We start from the raw sequence: 17,586 nt of genomic DNA, 5'->3' as shown, positions 1-17,586 counted from the left end.
ACTGCTGCATGTCCTGGGAGAAAACAGAGGAATCACTGCAGAAGCTCTGCTGTTCCCAGCAGTTCCTCCCTGAAGACAGTAGCATCCTTCAGATGGTTAGCCAAGCATTAGGGCTGGGCTGAAAGATTCATGCTGTCTATGTAGGCAGGCCTAGACTTGAGAAAAATAGCTTGTCTTTGCTAGAGTTAAGCAACAGCATACTTCCTCGTGCTGAACCTTGGTCATTTTACATAATACTGCAATAAACTTTCTGGATACTTGCACATATCATGAAAAAAAACCCTCTCTGCAGAAATACGTTCTGACCAACTCTGCCTCTATCTTGTAAGAGATAGTAGTTACATAGCAATAACTATGGTGGGTAGATTCCTATGTGCAGATAAATTGTAGATTTACCTGGGGTGAAATAATGTACATTCAATGGAAATAATTAGTCATTGCTAATTAGGATGAGTGCCATGCATCTCATCCTTAAATAACCTTCTAAATAGCTAAATTGTGCCTGTTTCTCTCAGCTCCCTCTGAGAGGGATCCCAGTGCAAGTCACATATAGTATGTATATAAATCATGTCTATCCTATGTGTATGTAGCAAGGGGTTAAGAAGATCTACTCTCTTCTCCCCAGCTAACATTTTGCCATGGTAAAGATTGCCCATTTCATTCTTCCATTTATTTTCTTATTTCGGCTATTTTTCAAGCCATGCTAATACTTTGCTTTTCACTTCAGTAGTTTCTAAAATACTCATCAAAGGCATCTCAAAAAGCTAACCAGTGCCCCCAACTATCCTTTATCTAACAATTTTATAAGCCCTTCAAATAATGCCGGTTAGGGCATACCTGCAGTGTACGCTGCAGGGCAACATAGAGAGATACTGAGCTATCCCTGAACAAACTTGCTGCTGCCTTGGGTACTCAATTAGATGGCATCCTTGCACCAGGATATCCCATGCAGAGAGTTCAGTGGGACACAGCATCCTTTGTATAAACAGACATTGCTTTGGCCCTATCTTAGGTTGCCAGTTCTTCTACTATTCTGTTTTCTAAAGCTCTTTTACCACGGTTATCCCAGACTTCTTTGCAAAGATCTTTTGCCCACAGTTTAGTTCAAGCCCAAGTGTAGCAAGGTCCCTGCTCTTTCTCTCCCCTCAGAGCCCTAGGTGCTGGCATCATTCTGCCTGTATGACTGGAAAATAGACTTATAATGTTTGATGTCCAGAAAAAAAAAGCTGACTCAGTCTTTGCTTTGCAAATAAATCTTATTTACTCTGTTTAATATTTACCAGTGGACATTAATTTAATACTACCCAGCAAAATTAAGAATAGGGAAGAAGCTCTGTGAAAGAGAGATCCAGAACTGTAAGTACCATATTATACTGTCTTAGAAGTCTTTGAATTCATGTCGTCTGTGATCTCTGCTATTTATTGCACAATATTTAATTCTGAGATAAATTTATTTTTTACAGTAATTGGAAATTATTTTAGCTTCTGGAAGCATGTTCTAAATGTTGGAAGCAGGATTCGGTCAGTGATCCAGCTCCTAGCTATAGTGGCAGTATGACTGGGAGATGAGGTCCAAAATGAGTATTCAACAGTCAATACCAAGGTGAAGAACAAAACCTTGTCTCTGCTCCCAGAGGAGTAAATTTATTTGCAATCTCAATGTCCTGGCTACTCCAGGATGATGCAGGGCTAATGAGAGTAGCGTCCCTGTACCTCATGTGCTTAAAGACCAGGCTACTTGCAGCCAAGTGGCCTGGAAGAGAAATTAGTATCTCTCAAAAGCAGATTTGGGGAATTATGAGAAGAGTACTTACCAGAAAAAAAATTAATTACCTCCATTTAGAATGCCTTTTTCTTTCAGAGTCGATGTTTTTATCCAGCATTTTAGACAAGCTAAGCACAGCCTCTATACTCAGCACTTCCACAGCTTATATCTCCAGTGTTTCATACTGGGGAGCCAGAAAATGGGGAACCCAGAATTAACAAGTCCCCATGAAAAGTTTGATGTAAGACCTAAACCTGGCATTAGACACACAGCCTGAGGCAGACCCTGGGGCAGAATCCCATGCTCCAGAATAAGTATGCAGCTGCTATGAACAACATTCAGATTGTCTCTGTTTTCCTGAAGGCCATTGCCTACTTCATGATTTTGAATTTCTGTCATTTGAGATAATTTAGGTGAGGCACCCTGTGGAGAACATTTTTCTCCAGTATATTTCATGGTTCTTCCCCTGAAAAGGGCAGAAGAGAGACTGTGGGATTATGTAGAATTTGCTTATGTCAGTTAAAGGAAGAGGAAAGGTCATCAAATTGTGCATACACAGCAAGGCAAATTCCAGTATAGCTTTTCCTAAACTCTTGAGTCTTGGCCTTGCAACCTTATGGATAGTTTATGCGCAATAGAGAGAGTCAATAAACTTTCTCGATTTATCCTCAATTTGCTGAAACATTTAAGGTAATGCTTTAAAATAATATAGTTCTTGAGCTCAGAGCTGTTACACAAGAGGCAGAAGGATATAAACAGTTTAAGGGGTGAGCATTTAGATGGATTTTATTCACAGCTATAACTGACATTATCTCTGTATCACTGCAGTGCTTGAAAACCCAAGTCATAACAAGACCATGGGTACTACAGAAACATATCAGCAGAAGTCGGTCCCTCTGCCAAAGTACTTACCAAATACATGGGGGCCAATAGGTGAACTCAGCCATGCACCCAAAGGCTCTTAGGAGTGCAATGAGGCCATGCTGGTCAGAGGCAAGAACTATTTCAGGAGTAATACCTCACAAAAGCCTACACAACATCGATTCTTTCCTGGCGATGTCACATTATTATCTTCCTTTGCTCAGTGGTCGGAAACTGATAGAACTGACTAGAAACAGCCTATCCAGGAGGCCAAGTAGAAGAGTATTTCTAAACAGAGTAGTAATCCTAAAGGTTGACATCTGAAAATCAGTATCTAGAATACAAAAACTATTTTTATGCAGGAAAGATAAAATTCTCTAGATCTAAATGTTTCTCTATTCTTTCTTAACAGAACTGTTCAGAAGGAAAATGAAGTCTGCATTGTATTTGTGTTTGTTGCTTCTTGGACTTCAAGTCCAGGGTCAACATAGGTCCAACCTCAATGATGAACAGCAGGAGCAAAAAATACCTTATTCTCCAGAAGACCATTCCCAGGCTGAAGGTGAAAACTTGCCTCATGTCAAGATAGCCCCCAGCAATGCTAACTTCGCATTTAGGTTTTACAAGCAGGTCAGAGAGGAGGCGGGCAACAAGAACATTTTCTTCTCTCCTTTGAGCATCTCCACTGCCTTTGCAATGCTCTCCCTGGGGGCCAGATCAAACACGCTCAGTCAGCTGCACAAAGGTCTCGCCTTCAACCTGACAGAGATGGAGGAGCAGGAGATCCATGAGGGATTTCAGTATGTCCTCCAGCTGCTGAACGACCCTCACCGAGAAGTCCAGTTGAGTATAGGCAATGCCCTGTTCATAGACGATCGACTGAAACTGCTCCAAAAATTTTTGGATGATGTCACAAATTTTTATAATTCTGAAGCTATTTCTAGTAATTTCCAGAATTCTCCAGAGGCTACAAAGGAAATCAATAACTACATAGAAAAAAAAACCCATGGGAAAGTTGTTGGTTTACTCAAGAAACTTGATTCAGACACTGTGATGGTTCTGGTTAACTATATTTTCTTTAAAGGTGAGTGACAAACATGGGTAGCAGTTATACACATATGCTCTGGAAGTCTTATCCAGATCTAAGAAACGTAATTTTTTCACACTGTGAGCCTATTCTATCATCTAATTTAAAATATGTCTTTCTACTTTTAAATGAAATAAGGAAATATTTAAAAGGCAGGTAAGAAGAATTATTTTTTATATGAGTAAAAAAAAGAAAGAAAGAAAAAAAAAAGAACCTGTAGAAGTACTGATCAATGTCATATCAGTTTTAAGCCAGGTTCAGAGCTGAAAATATTCAGAAGGGATTAGCTTGGGAACTTATGATCGTTTATTGAAAGGCACAGGTGTTTGGCTGTGCAGGACATGGTCAAACACAGCTGACACTTCTAAAGGAATAAGCCTGGAACCTGTATAGTGGGAGTCTGTGGAAGTTTTACTATTGCCTTAGCAGGCAAAGGCTCAGGTCTTTTCCATGGCAACCCTCAGCCTATATTTTTCTTGTGTGGTTTTTATTAGAACCATTGAAATGACATAAAGCTTCTTTTCATGGCCAGGGAATGAGCATCCTTAAACTGAGACAGGCTTGTTGTTGTTTTCTTTACAGTTCAAATACAGTATTTTAAACATCAGCTAATGTGATATGCCTTTATTAGTCTCTTTTTCAGTTTATTCAATTGTATACTCATTGTTTTGTCAAAAGGCTACTGGGAAAAACCTTTCAACAATTTGGTCACCAGAGACAGTGACTTCTTGTTGGATGCCAAGAATTCTGTTAAGGTCAAAATGATGCATCAAAACAGCGCTTTTGATATCCATAGGGATGAGAATTTGTCTTGCTGGGTAGTAGAAATCCCATACAAAGGAAATGCTGCTGCGTTGTTTGTTCTGCCTGATGAAGGGACAATGAAGCAGGTGGAGGATGCTCTGCTAAAAGAAACAGTGTCTAACTGGATGGAATCGCTTGAAAAAAGGTAACCTTTTAACTGCTGCTTTGTTTAAATATCAAAAAGGCCATAACTACTCATCCAGGCAAAGTAAAGTTTAGGATGCCATAATGAGTTGCTAAGCACAGCTCTGAGGAACAAGCATTGCATAGTTTCTTTAAATCAGACAAGGTATTAGGCAATTTCGTACCTAAGGGGAACCCTATCATACTCAGCTCCACCAGTCACAGCAGTGGGAGTGCTACCAGCTGTGAGGATCCTGCACATGAGTATATTGCCCTCAGGAGCCTGCCCTGAGTAGGAAGAATCCAGTTCAAAAGAAAATACAATTTCTTTTTCTCCAGTCTGGATGATACTTTCCAGCCAGTCACTTTCATAAACCAGCACTGTGTCCCTGCACCACTGATCAGACTGTGGCTGGTGGGACAGGTACCTCAACTTCTGCTTCTCTAACATGGGATTTATCACTGTCTTAGAAAGCCAAGCCTTAGCTCCATGGGTATTTGGGATGGGTGTATACCTGCAACAGCTATTGCATTGAAGGATCTTGCAATAATAAACTCACGTTTTTGTTTATTTTCGAAAAGAAAAATCTACCTGGACCTTCCAAAATTCTCCATCTCCGGCTCCTATGATGTTAAGAGCCTGTTTGAGAAAATGGGTGTGACAGAGGTGTTCAGTGACGAGGCTGATCTCTCTGGAGTGGCAGAAAAAACTCTTCTGAAGGTTTCCGAAGTAAGTGTGCAAACAGAGATGGTAATCGAGAGATTTGTCTGCCTCACTTACATGTGGGTTTTATCTTCGCAAATAGGCTGATCCCACTTCTGAAGTGTAGTCATGGCTCAGTGATGGTAGTAAAGGAAGGAAGGTTAGGGATTAAATGGCTGTTGTTCCTACAGTTTAATATTAAATTGTTTACAGCATAGCGATCCTGCAAATTCACTTGAAAGTCTCTGAAGAAGAAAACAGATCTGGAAAGCACAACAGGAATAATTTTACAAAAAGCTGGTGTAAAATAATTAATGCATGACAAGAGTCATGGTTATGACATAAGTTTGGGAACTGCCATTCTTATCCTATGCATACACCTTTCATTACTGCATTATCTGAGCACCTCAGAATTTATACAGACAACAGACTTGTGGGACTGGGATAGCCCCCTTTCACGAACAAGAAAGTGGCACACAGACAAGTAAAGTGATTTCCCTAGCGTGTCAGGGAATATATGCCTTATGTCATGAGGGAAATGATCCTTCCCTTCTATTCTGCACTTGTGAGACCACCTCTGGAGTACTGCATCCAGTTTGGGGCTGCCCAGTGCAAGGGAGATGTGGACATACTGGAGCAGAGCGAGTCCAGTGGAGGGTGAGCAGGATGGCTGTGTAGCTGGAGCACAGGATGTATGAGAGGCTGGGAGACCTGGAGTTGTACAGCCAGGACAAGGGAAGGTGAAGGGAGGCTCTTAGTGCTGTCTACAGATACCTATTAGGAGGGTGAAGAGAAGATGGACCCAGGCTCTTCTTGCAGGTGCACAGTGATAGGGCAAGAGACAATGCACACAAGATAGAAAATGGGAAATTCTCATCAGATATTATGAAAAAAAATTCAACATGAGGGTGATCAAAACCTCAGAAGGGTTACTTAGAGAGGCTATGAAATTTCCATCCTTGGAAATACTCAAATCCTGACTGAATGAGACCCTGAGCAACCTTATCTAGTGTCAGAGTTGACTCAGTGTAGGGTGGTTGGTTGCATTGGATGACCTCTAGAGGTCCTTCCAACCTATATTATTTAATGATTTTGTGATTCCTCACACTAAATTATTACATGTGTAAACACCTGGATTACAGATATAGGACAAGTGAATAGAGGAAGGGTAGCAGGACCTCATGAGAGGAATTTTCAGATGTGTTATGGACAATGAAGAAAAAATGTGGAGGGTTGACCAAAGACAATGAAATAAGATCACGTGAATTTAGAAATATGAATTTGCTCTACCTACTATAGAAATCCCTGTAAAATCAAGTCATATCAGTGGGTTGTATTACAGAAAGACACCCTATAAAGTTTGTCACTGTTGTGTCTTTGCAGAAAGAATTTTTTTGCATACACAGAAATTGATGCAAAATGAAAACCTTCTTCTTCTGTGTTAAATATTAAGGACAAAATCTTACTCTGAGAAACAACAGAACAATAAATTTTCTCTATGCTGCTCAGTCTCTGCAAGCAGCCAAATTTGACTCTGCCAAAGTGTTTAAGAAAGCTCTCTCTGAACTCAGAGCAAACTTTGCTTGTCTTGGAAAGGCTGGACATGAGTATCTTTCTCACACCAGTTCTACATTCATTCTCTGTTTTCTTTTAAAACCTACCTTCTCACAGTGTTAAAGCCAGCAAGTTTGTCCCCAGTTGCTTCTCACTCTTCTGTACCTTGATTTTAATCTTTGCTTCCCTTGAAGGCAATTCACAAGGCCATGGTAGATGTTAGTGAGAACGGCACAGAAGCTGCTGCAGTGACTGTGATAGAAGTGGTAGCATTGTCTGCACAGTTTCCTCCTCCTCTTCACATCAGATTCAACAGACCCTTCCTGATGATGATTGTTGACAAAACCACCTACGGCATCCTCTTCATGGGGAAAATTGTGAACCCAGCTGCCAAGGAAGACTAGACTGGAGCACTCGTACTCCCCAGTGCAGAGAAGAGAGCTTGTGCACATCCCAGGGACTTCTTTGCAAAAAGGGACTAGAATTGATCCCTAATTAACAAATAAATAAATAAATAAATAAATAAATATTACATTAAGTTATTCTTCACTTACAAACAGACAGTTGGGAACAAGCAGGAGTGGGCCATGTTTATAAAATGTCCCAGGCCAAATAGGCAGACGTGGGATCTTCAACAGACAAACCTTTCCCTCATCACTGGTGTCACGTCCCTTGCATGCAGATAAACCTTCCTACTCCTGGCTGAGAATCTCCCTATGTCTCCCATGTCCTGCATGTCAAGTCCTCAGCTTAGAAGCCCTTCAGCTGAGCAACCATCTTTTCCCTCCCTCTCGTTCCACTGTGAATCCCAAGAGAAGTCTCCTTCATCTTTGAAGTCCTTCCAGGGCTCAGTGGCCAAGAAGGGAAACAGAAACATAGACCTGTGAAACCTTTCTTGTCCTAGACGATGGATGCTCCTGGGTAAAGAATAACCCTTTTCCTTCCAGCTTGACAACTGCCTCCTACCAGCTCCCAACCCCTTGCTCCCATCTCCGTTCCTCATTAGTTGCTCCGGAGTAAGGGGCCCAACTTTTCTGGCAGGGCAAGAATTTAGTTTCCATGTCAGCTAAAGCTGCACATCATTGCACAAATGGTCATCCTTAATGGTCTTGTGCATGTACAGTAATGCCTGGGCTCCCTAGGAGAACTGGATGTGGCAAAAACCACCCTCTGGTTCCAGCAACCGGTGTCAGCAGCCTGGGAGGTCATGCCTCTGTTGTCCAAATGCCAGCTAATCATGCTGCCCTCCACCCGCTTCTGCAAGCTCAAACTGATGAGTGCCTCCAAGAGATCCCTTCCCATTGAGCTGATGTTTGGGGTGCAGCAAGATGACTCAGACATCTTCCTGAGCATTCAGCAGGCAGAAGCCGGTGTTACCAGCAGCACGATGTGGAGACCTGCACTGTGGCAGATTAATATAATTTATTGCCAATTAAAAATACAGTAGGCTAGTAAGAAACAAAGACATAATTAAAAACACCTTCCCCACACCCCTCCCTTCTTCCCAGGCTCAATTTTGCTCCTAACTCTTCTACCTTCTCCCCCTGACCAGCACAGGGGAATGGGGAATGGGGAATGGGGATTGCGGTCAGTTCATAATGCTCTGTCTCTGCCACTCATTCCTCCTCATGCTCTTCCCCTGCTCCAGCGTGGTGTCCCTCCCACAGGAGACAGTCCTTCACAAACTGCTCCAGCATGGGTCTTTCCTATGGGGTACAGTGTATCAGGAACAGACTGCCCCAGTGTGGGTCCCCCATGGGTCACAGATTTCGCCAGGAGCCTGCTCCCACATGGGCTCTCCGCAGGCTGCAGTTTCCTTCAGGGCACATCCATTTGCTCCAGTGTGGGATCCTCCAGAGGCTGCAGTGTGGACATCTGCTCCACCACGGTCCTGCATGGGCTGCAGGGGGACAACCTGCACCACCATGGTCTTCTCCAGGAGCTGCAGGGGAATTTCTACTCCTGTGCCTGGACCACATCCTCCCCACCTTCTTCACTGACCTGCGGGGCTGCAGGGCAGCTTCTCTCACATTTCTTTACTCCTCCCTCTCACAGCTGCTGTGCAGTTTTTACCGTTTCTTAAATACGCTTTCCCAGAGGGCCACCATCTTGGCTGAGGGGCTTAGCTGTGTCCTGTGGTGTGTCTGTTGGAACCAGCTGGAACCGGCTGTGTCTGGCATCGGGCAGCCCGGCTTCTCCTCACAGAGGCCGCCCTGCAGCCCCCGGCTGCCAGCACCTGGGTGTGGACACCCGATACACAGAAATGCAATCCTGAGTTTAAAAGATAACATGAAGTTCACTAAGGGTAGCAGTGTTTAATGGATGGGTAGAACACTTTGATGGCACTAATGAACTGTCAGGAGATGCCACTAGGATCCTGTGAAGCAGTGTCATCTCAGCATCAGGAACAGGTAGGCCTCCACACACTTCACAAATGCAGCGTGAGCTAAACGACACCACCTCCTCCCAATGTTTCCAGTCTCAGCTCTGCTTTCCACCTGAGGAGGCGCAGGAACCAAAACTTTACTTGAGAGGGCTGGAGGGTTTTGGCTTCTGGCTAGGCTGGGTCAGAAATGTTAAATGCTTCTGCCATTGTGGCTTGGCTTGGGAAAGCCCTGAGAGGTCGTACAGATGGGAGAAAACCGGAGTGTGCGTATTTGCAGTGAGAGATAATAGGGCCTTGCATGTGGGCAAGCACAGACCTTTTCACAGACCTACGGGCAAAAAAACCCCAACCTCTAGTAACCTATTCACACAGACCTAAAGATTTGCTTAATGCAAAATATTTTCTCTATAATCATCCCTTTGTCTCCAGATTTTAAAGAAAGAAAACCAGCAACGCTTGAAAAATGCTCTATGGAAAATCTTAGTCAGCTATACCTGTCTAACTCATTTTCTCTCTCAGGAAAATGAAATCAATTGTTTCAGCAGTGCTTGAAGGGGCAAACCTCTGCTGCTGGAGCCAAGCCAAGGATTTCAGCTCTGCACAGGGCTGCCAAACTACAAGTCTCTTTATCCGCAGCTACTAATACAGCTGCACAGTCATTGCTCCCCTGCTTTGGGAGTGGTGAGGTTTAGGTGAGCAGTTAATTGTGCACTATTTGGGACACGTTAGAGGGAAGGCAAGAATGAGAGTAAATAGGAAACTGTTCGTATTACCTCATTTCTTCCCTCCTCCTCTGCCCACTTCTGGAAAACAAAAACAAGGAACAATCTCAGTATTTTTGTTTAGTTGTAAATACTAAATATCTGACATAAAAACCTTTGTAAAAATTCTTGATTCTCTTCTTATCAGAGCTGTGAGATTTTCTTATGGAAAATAGCACAAGTCCACTTGGTGCCCTATGGGTTAAAAGCAGTTATTTGAGGGTGGAAAAATTATTTCAGCTGAGAGGATAGTTCCCAGCAATGCTTTTGTAACTTCCCTACAATTGCAAATAAGAGCAACCACTCAAAAAAGTTTTAAAAGGCAGGCCAGGGATTTCTCAAATAAGCAGTTAAGTTCAAAGACTTTGTTGAAGATTTATACGGGTTTTGGAAAGGGGCTTAAGGAGTTGGAAGAGAGCAGGAGTGTTGAGCTGATTTGCTCAGGAATTTTAGCTCCATGGTAGAACTAGAGGGAGTATAGCAAGAACATGACAATTTAACAGAAAAAGTGAAAACTTTACAGATGTTCAGAAAGCCTGCCATAAAACCAAAGGCAACGCAGTGGCCCAGCTGTAGATGCCCTGAATCAGCTCTGGCTGAAACTGAAATTCTACCAAGAGGAAAATATATCACCCCAGGCTAAGATAACACCAGCAAACTGCAGAGCCTTCACCTTTTTGGGAGCAACATGGAAAGAAGAGGGGTGGGAGAGTAAAATCTCTCTGAAGAGGACAAGGAACCCTTGGCCACACTTCAACATCCTGATGCTCCTCACACTTAAGGCATACTGACCCAAGGGAGAGAAAACTTGGAGCCAGCACATGGAATGGACTGCCGATGTGCTGTGCCCCTGTGTTATCAGGGGATAACTAGCCTCACCTCGTTCTCCACCAGCACAGTACTTGCAGGTAATTAGCTGAAAAACAAGGATATGGATTTTGATCCCTGATGATTTCCCTTGTCAACCGAAACAGTAGCATATCCCCTTACCATACAGGAGTATTGGGCATGCAAAGGATCTGTAAGCACAATGAGGGATAAAACTAGACTGCATTAGCTTTACAATGTTTTACCTCCATTTTGTATATATTTTAACAGACAGGTCTCTCTGTGCCTTCATTAGTCACCTATCTCTGACACACTTTTGGTGTCAAGGCCCTGTCTGAGAAAACAGGCATTACTGAAGTGCTCAGAGACAGCAATGCTGTTGCCGGAGTCACAGGGAGCCTAAGCTGGCACTGCCTACAGTCAGCTGCAAGTGGGGATGGAGACTGTCCGAGCAGTGGTCATGTTTTGTATTTCCAAACAGTCTGACCCGGCATCCAGCAAAATTAAGGTTTATGAGCAGCAATAGGGAATGCTGTAGGCGGCAAACTGGCATATTTGAAAAGTAACATATTGCACTTCAAAGTTACTGTGACCTCTCTTAATTTCTCTGAAATGCACATATTGAAATAATAACCATAAATAGCCACCAAGTCAGAAAGGGTCAGAAAAAAACCCCCATGATTTGCCCTTGGCTAACATAAAATTGTTTATTAAAAATGTACTATGATGGCTTATTACATTTGAGACTTTTTCTGTTCTAGGTCTTTTCAACTCCCCCGTTTCTGCAGAGTTACAGTACCTCTCAGTTTACTAAGGTATCACCTTTACAACTGCCTTGCAAGGAAAGGGATGCATCTGGGGATCTCAGGTCCACATGGGTTAAAGGAATTCTATAAGACTGTGGAGAACGCCAATGCACCCACCTTCCTTGCTTGGAGAACCAGGCACTGGGAGCCCACCTGGCATGAGTTATTTCTATCAACACCTGGAGCTCTTTGGTGGCTGAGAATTCGAGCAAAGAATTTCTCATGAGCCCTTGGGAAAACTGCTGGCTTAGCCAATAGCTGTTATATGCACAGTCAGGTAGATTTTCTTGCCAGCTATATTTCTTTAAAGTTGTGGCAGTACAGGCAATGCTGGGGCAGCTTGTAACAAAGGGGCACCATCAGGTTTTTCGTCTTTTAAAACTGTAACTATTGCTAGCTCTGTTAATGCTTTCCATGAAACTTATTAGTCCTCATTTGTAAATCTGTGAGTCTTTAGGCAAGTACATCACATTTACATCAAAATTTTGCATGCTTACATGCTGTGTGGAAGTCAATGGGAGCTCTAGATACGTATCGACTGTACTGCAGGTGGGATTGATTTTAGCATTTACATATGGCACTGAAAAAGGAAACAGAAATCCACAACTGCTGTCTAATTTAGGAATACAATCATTCTTTCCAAACCTCTGTAGGGTCTGTGGCATTCACTGGACGCACAGTGCCTTTGCACCATTCTTTGTTCAACTCTCATTCAAGAACAAATTGCCCAAAACTGAGCACTATCTATTCTGCTCTGTGACGGACAGTCTGCAACCCTGGACATTCACCTTAAGACCTAAAAAAATCAATAGCTGAAGTGTTGTGACTGTTCAGAAAGTGGTCAAGTTGACCCTGATGAAGCAGTTTACATGGAAGAAACAGGTCCCTCCCCAAAATAGCAGATGGCATGAGACCAAGCTTGAGATGCTGGTTCCCCGAATGTCCCTGCTCCCCCATCTACAGCCCTGCTGAGGCCCACATGTGCACATGGATAGGAAAGGGAGAAAGCAGCATCAGGATTCGTTCTCCCTGGCAGGATCAGTTTTGAACAATTTAATTTCCCGTCTTGCAGGCTGCTTGGTGTAAGGATGTTTGGTAGTCCAGAAGGGTTGTAGGCGGGGGGTGAGTTGTATGAAAGTCCTCTTGTACCTTTTAAATTAGTTGGATGACATCAACAATTCTAAACTAAAAAAAAAGGTATCAAATAAAAACTTTGAACGCCTGTCACTTTCCCATCTAGGTCCCTATCTCCTGCATTCCCTGTGCTATTACAGGAGGAAAGTAAATTAGATATAAACTAAACATGAGCCAGCTCTCTGGCTCAGCCATTGAACCACATGTTGTAAGGGTTCACGGGAAGAATTCTCAGTTGCACCAAGGAAATAGAGGGTTTATTCATTTCTATATGTTTCTAAAAATGAAGCAGTTTGATCTGGAACTGATCTGAAACACATGCAAGGGCCTCAGTGTAACAACAGAAAAAACTTAGAAAAACAATTTAGAAAACTAGCTTTCCTAAGACTGCAGATTTAAAGAAAAGCGGTTTCCATTCATTTCACATGTTTGCCTTTCACCAGGAATATTACTAGCTAATAAAACTTTCAGAGCACCAGTAATTATGGGTACTGCTTGGTGAATCCGGCCATCTGGGTACAGGGTAGATGTGTCATTGCAGAAATAAGATTTCTGTGGCCAAAAAAATTAAATAACTATCTAAACAGAGATTCAGTGGATATTTCCTAATGATTTCTTTTTTGCTTCTTTTAGCTTCATTTTCCACTGTTTCTCAAAAGCCTCATGAACAACAAATTTCATTCTAAAATGACCCGGGATCATGTTTGGTTTGTCCTGATGGCAAAATATCAGTTAAAGCCCAAATGAAGATCAAACTGAGTAAAAATTATAATGAGCCTCATGAGCACTGAGTGGCTGCCTGCCTGGGTGGTGAAATCTCATAGACATAGTAAATCTCTTGTTGTTTATTTTACAGAAAGGAAAATGAAAGAGGCATAGAAGGCCCATTAGAATGAAATGCTATATAAACACAGAAAAAAAAATCATTGGAGTACAAATTTTTATCAGTTGCTATGTTTACATACACTTGAGGCCAGAACAGGCCAGAAACCTATGCCTTGACAATACAAGTGTAGTCTGGTCTCTTGCTTTTTGTACCATACTAAGGGGGCACTGCATTTCTCACTTTCCTTGGAAAAAGCCCTTTTGCCTCTAAAGGACTACTCTGCAAGGGAGAAGTGCTCCTTCCCTAGTTTTACTCAGAACTGGATGGCATATATGGGATGGAGGCTTTTTCATCCCAGGATATTCCTCCCCATGGGCTGTGATGTCAAGGTTTGCAATTCCCTCACAGATGATAACGTCAGCGTCTTGCACAGCTGGTGGGAAGGGGCAGGGAGAATCATTCCTTTAGCATTTTCCCCAGAGCAGTCATGTTGAAGGAGGCATCATACCCCAACTAAAATAAGACCATTTCCCTCTCTTCATACTGGATCAGAGCCTGCATACTCCTGCTCCAGTATGGAAAATTATAAATCCCCCTACTTAGCTCCTTCAACACTCTAAGGAGTAGTCTATTGGTGAAATAATAGTGTCTGGGGGTTCTGTGTTCAAGGGAGACTTTTAAGGAGTGATTAGAGAGATTATCTTAAAATAGGTTTGTGGATCAGTGGATAGGGAGTGAAAAATAAAGTATTTGTTTGGCAGTACAAATGGAAATTATCATAAAAGGTGAATCAGAAATGGGAGTTGACTTCTTCATACTGAACGGGAGATGATAGAAAAGGTACAGAGAATTTGCAAAGAGCTTGGAAACAAAAGAGAAGTAATTACCAATGCAGTAATAACAAAGAAAAGCCAGTGAAATCTTCAAAGGGTCAAAGCCATGGGTCTGAGTGGGGCAAATATGTATTTGTGAAGCCCAGAGAAAAGAAATGCGTGCCCCTCACATTCTGTTTATTTATTCATTTTCACAACAGCCTGGCTGCTGGCTCCAAGTGGCAACGCCAGCTCAGGCTCCAGCTGGGTTAACACAGACACACAGAAGGTATCAAACCAACGAGAGTATTAACATGGTGGTCAGACTTGGAAACCACAAAGGCTGTGTGAGGGTAGACACTAACCCAAGCATAATTTAGGTCACATTTTTAATACAGCTGACTTCACAGTCATTCATGCACATGGACACCCAGATTTCCCAGCCGCATACTGAGCTCACTGTAATTAATAACTCTATGTTCCTCCAACTGAGTTTCTGACATAAAGTTCTTCACAATGACCTGTGTTCTTAACCAGTAAGTACCATCCTGGCTAAGAGTTAACATGCCTACTCCTCTGGACTGGTCTTCCTGGACTGGACTCCAAGAGTTTTTACCAAACTTTGCACATAGTTTTACTTTCTGTGAACTCTGGGCTGCTTCCTTGAGCTCTTCATCATGCTGAGCCCTATGTGATATGGGGACCAAAATTCTTAGGGATGTTTTAGAGAGGGCACAGTCAAACTAAGTAACTCTAGCAATATCCAGGATACTAACCATCTTCATTTGCCAATTTACTACTTAAAGGCTTCCTACTTAGCCTTAACCAAAGGACATCTTATCATGACACCATGTTGCTAACTTTGGTCTAAAGGCTTAATTAATCATAAAGCCATAAACTAGGAAAAGTTGTTCAAACACTCAGATAGGAAAGAAAGTAAAATAAGCATGATTTGATATTTGTGGTCAGCTTAGTGTCTGTCATTAAGTTTATTCAAAGAACCACATAAAATATAGTTGGCTTCTACTTTGACTGTAATTATGATTTTAATTCATCTTAAAATTTGTCTAGATTTTGAAATGTAACTGTTTGGGAGGTAAATCATTTTCCATTCTTTGACTGAAATATTATCTCTTTCTAGCAACCAGACACAGGAAAAAGAATAAAAGTGACACTTAGCTTCAAAGGAAGAGGTTGATTTTTCAAGTATGAGATGCAATTTAGAAAAGATGTCTCAGGAACAAATGTTGCATCTGTCACATGCAACTAGCACTGTAACTTGTCATGATTTCCAGGATTTATGAAGAAAACAGCTTTACTTGGTATGTCTGAATTTGGAGCCATACTGCTGTTGGCTTTCCTCTGAAGATTTTGAATCAGAAAAGCAGGGGAAGGAGAGTATTTGCTACAGCCGCTGTCCAAGAGAAGCTGTGTGAAAATCCCATCACCATTCATTTCTGGCATGAACCTTAGGAAACGGCAAGAAACAGTGGAGCCTTTGGGACCCAGGCATGCTCACTAAATGCTGGTTTTGCTCTCTTGTCCTGGCAGGCATCACGTACTTATTTGTGTCCAGGAGAGCAATGTTGTGACTGCTTGCTCTTCAGCTACTGTAATAACTTTATTTGCTCTGTTTAATGTGTAACAGTGTGATCACTGTTTAAGCCTGTTCAAACAGTATAAAAACAGTGCAAAAAGCAGTAAAGTTCAGATGAATATGATGGGGTCCTTCTGAAAGTGCTGCGGATACTGTTAGATTTTAGTAGCTAGGGACATTAAACTCACATTAGCTATCTGCATCATTAACTCATTATTAATTAATTAATTTAATTAATCATCAGATCAACTCATTCAATAGATTAATTCATTCATGTACAGCTGATGCAGCTGACTATGGCAATGACAATCTACCCGTACAAAGAAGCTCTTCTTTAGCCAGCTAAGGCGGCGGATGAGGTTCTCACTGTTGTGAAAATGATTTTTGAATGAAACTTTTAAAGAAACGGCAATGGGGCAAACATGGATCACTGAACACAAATTACAGAAAGCTGCAGGATTTTTAGGAAGGACTAGTTCTCATCATTAGTAGATAACTAGGGTACCTATTTCTTCGGTACAGAGATGATGGCTCCCTGTACTTCAGCACATAGAGACTGTCAGAGCAGAGGCCCCCATAGGCAGAAATAGATCCAGGGTGTCTCATAGCAGAAAACCTGCATAGAGAATCAGGAAACTCAAAAGCAAATCTGCAGCTTCATATGAATGGACCCCAAAGCAGATATCCTACCTCTGGCTGTTGGTGGTGTGGGAGAGGAGAGATCTGAGTGACATGAAAGGATTGTTGCCAATGTGGAGAAGGAAGCTCAGGGCCCTTTCTGGGCTGGTGACTGAGAGGTGGGGAGGGAGGATAGAGTAAACAGACCAATAAGAAGATAAGAAAGAAGTGGTGATGAAAGCATGCTGAGGATGACAACATGGGGCAACAGCAGGACTTGACCATTTGGAAAATACACAGGCAGATTCTCATATCTGATGTTACATTACCCAGAGAAGCAAATGGTCCCAGAAGAAAGTGAGCACAATCCTTTTTCAGGGTGTACTGCTGACCAGGCCCCATGCTGCAGCCCCATGTCAGCCCCTCTCTGACCACGACAGCGAACAGAAAGAGCAACATTCCCCAAATGGAAGTGGGGCCGGCACAAAAACCTGGCTTATCCCAAGTAGCCCCCAGCAGCACTGACTTTGCATTCCATTCTAAAAGCAGGCCCTGGCAGAGGCAGGTGACAAGGTCATTTTCTTCTCCCCTTTGAGCCTCTCCATGGTCTTTGCAAGGCTCTCCCGGGGACTAAAATGGCCACATGAATTCAGCTACACAAAGGTTGGACGAGCAAGAGATCCATGAGGGGTTTCAGTGCCTCCTCCAGCTACTGAATGACTGTGACAGCAGTCGATGACCAAGCATCACTTCTCCACAAGCTTCTGGATGATGCCCAGAGGTTACATGATGCTAACACTATTTCTAGAAACTTCCAGAAAACTTCAGAGGCTGAAAATCAAATCCATTATTACCTAGAGATTAAAAAAAAAGGCAAAATTTTGAATGAGAACTGAGATGGAAACATTGAAGAGAAAGAGC

General features: G+C 42.5%; 1 protein-coding gene across 1 annotated transcript; it reads left to right on the top strand.

The window, feature by feature from the left end:
* Positions 1-3,055: 3,055 nt before the first annotated feature.
* On the top strand, positions 3,056-7,301 carry LOC103923938 (alpha-1-antitrypsin-like). Its single transcript, XM_009332376.1, has 4 exons — positions 3,056-3,710; positions 4,392-4,662; positions 5,223-5,370; positions 7,092-7,301. Exons 1-4 carry the CDS (start codon positions 3,056-3,058, stop codon positions 7,299-7,301), a joined length of 1,284 nt encoding a protein of 427 aa, XP_009330651.1.
* The last annotated feature ends 10,285 nt before the right edge of the window (positions 7,302-17,586 follow it).

This window comes from Pygoscelis adeliae, unplaced genomic scaffold (genome assembly GCF_000699105.1).
Source record: "Pygoscelis adeliae isolate BGI_AS28 unplaced genomic scaffold, ASM69910v1 Scaffold429, whole genome shotgun sequence".
NCBI classification, from domain to species: Eukaryota; Metazoa; Chordata; class Aves; order Sphenisciformes; family Spheniscidae; genus Pygoscelis; species Pygoscelis adeliae.
Note: the sequence above shows the minus strand (reverse complement) of the source record. Positions and strands in the feature narration are given on the sequence as shown.